The sequence below is a fragment of the Arachis hypogaea genome, chromosome 5 (assembly GCF_003086295.3).
Source record: "Arachis hypogaea cultivar Tifrunner chromosome 5, arahy.Tifrunner.gnm2.J5K5, whole genome shotgun sequence".
Taxonomy (NCBI): domain Eukaryota; kingdom Viridiplantae; phylum Streptophyta; class Magnoliopsida; order Fabales; family Fabaceae; genus Arachis; species Arachis hypogaea.
In genome coordinates this window covers 6,727,424-6,731,481 of record NC_092040.1, presented here as the reverse complement: position 1 = coordinate 6,731,481, position 4,058 = coordinate 6,727,424, and the positions used below count along the sequence as shown (strand labels likewise).

At 39.8% G+C, this 4,058-nt stretch overlaps 1 protein-coding gene across 1 annotated transcript; it reads right to left on the bottom strand.

Annotated features, from left to right (window-relative positions):
* On the bottom strand, positions 1-2,877 carry LOC112800481 (U-box domain-containing protein 30-like). Its single transcript, XM_025842785.3, has 2 exons — positions 2,736-2,877; positions 1-2,428 (listed from the first exon to the last, which is right to left on the bottom strand). Exon 2 carries the CDS (start codon positions 2,050-2,052, stop codon positions 694-696), a length of 1,359 nt encoding a protein of 452 aa, XP_025698570.1. The 5' UTR covers positions 2,053-2,428; positions 2,736-2,877; the 3' UTR covers positions 1-693.
* Positions 2,878-4,058: the final 1,181 nt, after the last annotated feature.

The following is a 4,058-nucleotide window of genomic DNA, read 5'->3' as shown; positions in this document are numbered from 1 at the left end:
TGAAAGAAATGATTGTTTCCCATTGTACACATAAAAATTTGACAGTCATAGAAGGCTCTCCAGTCGCTCTCTACACATGTTTTTGAGATCAAAAGCAAAATTCCCAGTATTCCTTTTTTTTTTTAATGGAAAATTGGAGGCCTCTAAAAAAGAGGAAGAAGATACAAGGAAAAGTAAGGCATGGAGCAAAGCAACTCCTCAACAATTACAATTGAAATTGCAAGCTCCATCATTCATCTCTATGTGATCATCATCACTCTCCTAAGTCCTAACAAGTATCTTTATCCAACAACCACATCACTTTCACTTCTACATCCACGTTACCCCCCCCCCCCCCCCCCCCCCCACATAGCGGTATTTATAAAGAATTTCCCAGTCTCTTCTTGATTGGGGCTTTTATTGGAATAAACACTGGCCAAAAACAAACCCGCAGTGCAAGCAAACTTAATCACTCACCAACCCAAGCAAGGGTTTTGCCAATGTCCACATTATGATTCATTCTCTTTCATTCATCAAATAAATTGTTGGAATCAAAATACTAACGGGTATATACAGGAGAGACTCGCACCTCAAACCCATGGTCCATGTGTTGGGGTTTATTAGAGACTTTGCTTTCTCTGAACACAAGCTGCTGATCTTTCTTCACTTTGTCTTTGCCACCCCATGAATTTACAAAGCCAGCCAAGTCCTCAATTATAGGATGGTTCTTGTAAGCTTGCACTTGGAAATAAAGATTGTATCCGAATAATTCAAACTGCACAGCTTCAAAAGCTCAGCAGACTGTTGTTTCAATAGAGGATTGCAACCACTCTGAATCACAAGGAGGAGTTTGGCAGCAAGCCCTGCGTCCACGGCAACGGACGAGCACTCCTCCGGTGCAAGCTTGCAGACAGACCACAAGATGGACAACGCATACTGCGTGCAATTCTCCGAGATCCTCATCAACAATTTGACCATGATTGGTATGGTATTAGAACAATTCTTCAAAGCGAGCCTGCCTTCGGGTATAGATGCCAAGGAATCCAAAATAGAAAGTGCCAATTCCAAACAATCAGGCTCCAAAGCAGACAACAATTCGACCAATTGCGAAACAGCACCGATGCTTACAAGCAAATGCCGAATGTCTTTGTGGGAGCAAATTGCTCTTAAAAGGCTCAAGCCAGGGCAGATTCCATTGGTGTGCCTCTTATCCTTTACAAGCCTCATCAAGCCAACCAACAAGCTATGGCTGGAGATAAGCTCGGACCTAAGATCCTTATCGTCAATCAAAGACTCAATCAACCTAGTACAATTAATCTTGGTCTCGATAGAGCCCTCGTTGAGGATATCCACCATCAAAGAAACCTTGGCAGGCTGCATAAGATTCTTCTTGGAATCGGAATCAAGAGTCAAGCAAACAAGAATACCAATAACCTCAGAGCCAACAGCATGGGAAGTAAAAGGTCCAAGCAAAGAAGACATTAAAGAGACACCACCTTCATCGAGAAGCGTCTTGCGGGCAGTGGCGTGAGCAGCAACAACCTGGTGAAGCTCCTTGAGAGCCATGACTCGAGCCTGACCCTTGACCTTCTTGAGCGTGTCAAGAAGCTCGGAAGCCCTACCCTGAACATCCTCCGACCTCTTCTTCATGAGAAGGTACTTCTGAGAGAACCACGTGTATATGAGGCGGTAGAGGGTGGTGTTGGGGGTAACGGAATCATCCCAAAGCTCCTGCATCGTAGTGGGGCAGGTCAAGTGACCCAGGTTGAACCATTTGAGGATGTTGGACCGCTCGTAAGTTTGTCCGGTGCAGAGTGTCACGGGGTCTTGCATTGCTTCCAGAGAGATTGGGCATATGAACACGCTTGGTACCTCCGACAAGTCCAGCTCCTCAATCATCTTCCCCAGATCCAATTTCTCGCATGCCATGCCTCCCACAACGCCAACGCCAACGCCAACGCCTCCCCCCAACACACCGTCCTTCACGGCAGTGTCCAGATCTAGAATCTGCCCGTCCCCTCCACCCTCGTACCCACCTACCATGTCCCTCTTGGAAGGCTGAAACATCGGCATTTTTGAAACCCTCTCTCTCTCTTCTTTCACCGGAACAAACCAACAAAGAACAGAACTAGAATGACAAGGGAGAAAGAAAAAACCTCGAAGGCTCTCAAAATGACTGCAATGACAAGCACTCTTCAAAGGACACTACATCTGAGTAAACACATGTGAAAAAGGGGGTGAAAAAGAAGAAGAGAGGACGAACTAGTCTACTCCTCCAGAGGGGCATTTTTTTTCCCTCTTCAAACTTTGCTTTATTATTGTCTACAGAAATTCTCTAGGGTGGTCTTGTTGGCTTTATCTGATATGTGGTCAAAAAATATCATCTTCTTTCACTTCATGCTCAAGCTCTTCAAAAAGGGACTAGGAGGGTTAAATCACCTAAAACACTCTGCCAAAACAACAATTAAAAGAGCGAAAAAAAATAAAAAGATAAAAAGAATCTAATCTTAGACCAATCAAAGAGGAAACAGTGGAGTGCAGGCCACTACCCTACAACCACTACTACTATCAAGTAGTAAATCGATGCCAGACAAACAGTTGAGAGAGAAGGGGAAAAAAAAATAATTGAGAAGACCCCAGATCACCAAATCATGAGATGAGGCCACTGCTCACAACGATTATTATTAATATTAAGGATTAGTGAGCTTAGGTTTAAAAAAATAAAGAGCTTGAAATGATAAATCAAAGAACCGTACCACTGCCACAAAATCGGGGACTGGGAACTAGAGCAGAAAAGCCATTCCCCACGCTCCTCTCTATACACTAACGCCTCTCTTGTTTCTTTTTTCTGGGAGGCGTTTCCATCAAAGCAATTAGTCTCACCTCACGGGTGAAATTAATTAATCAATTAATTAATTGAAGGGTTAAAATACGGTGACCGGAAGAGTGCGGGCAGTAGCCGGTCAATCAGCCTTTCGGCCTGCGCACCACACGTGCAGTCTTCAATCTGTCGTCGTAAACTCCCACTTTTACTTTGTTTATTAAAATCAATTACTCCAATGCTTTACAATAATAATGACAGTCTACGATTCACACGAACTCACGAAGGAGGTCTTTTGAATTACATAATTACCCTAATACCCTAACCAGTATGGACTATGGAGTACTTAATATTAATAGTATATAGTATTTATAGAATTACAATAATATCCCTTTTCAATGTTCATGGATCATGAACTTCTATTCTATTTTGATTTTTGAGTCGCACACCCTGGAAAAGTCATTTTCCTTTGTTGTTTTCTTGTGTTTCGTATTTTAATTTTAGAGTTGTAAGAATCAGCGGTATGGTACGTGTAGCTATTATACATTTCCAAGCCCTTTTTTTCATCCATTCATGTCAGTTGATTGCACTCAATGGATAGTGGTTGTATCTAGATGTGTGTATGCTATGAATGAACATTTTCAATGCTTTTAGTGAAAAATATTCATTATTGACCAATTATATTTATGGTACACACAGGTATGCATATGTGTATTAAAAACTTACTGCTGGGTAAATTTACACTAGGTACAGTAGTTGGGGAGCGTTACATTTACATGCATGTCCTGCAATGCATTCAATTTTTTTATTTTTTATTTTTTAAAATATTGATTTGAAGAAAACCAAGCTTCAATCGATTTCATAATAATAACTTAAGTGTATGTTATATTATGGGTTATATCATGGAGCTTTTTAAGATGATAAAAGTATATTTGAGTGCTTAAAACACCAAAATAAGTAATGAAATTGGAGATAATATTGGGGCTCTCTAAAAAATACGAGTTTTTGAGCTTTCTAAAATTTTACAGTTTTACACGTAAATTTTTGTGTCCTCAAATTAATGACGATTTTTATTTGTATGTGTTATTGAATTTCAACTATTTTTATCATTTAAAAAAAAGTCTTATTATGGTCTAATATGTTTTTAATAATTCAATTGAAAAATATGAGTATGCAAATTAATTATAGAGATATTTTACTCTTATTAAAAATTAAAATTTACAATTTCAAATATAATTAAATTTAAGATAAATTCTAA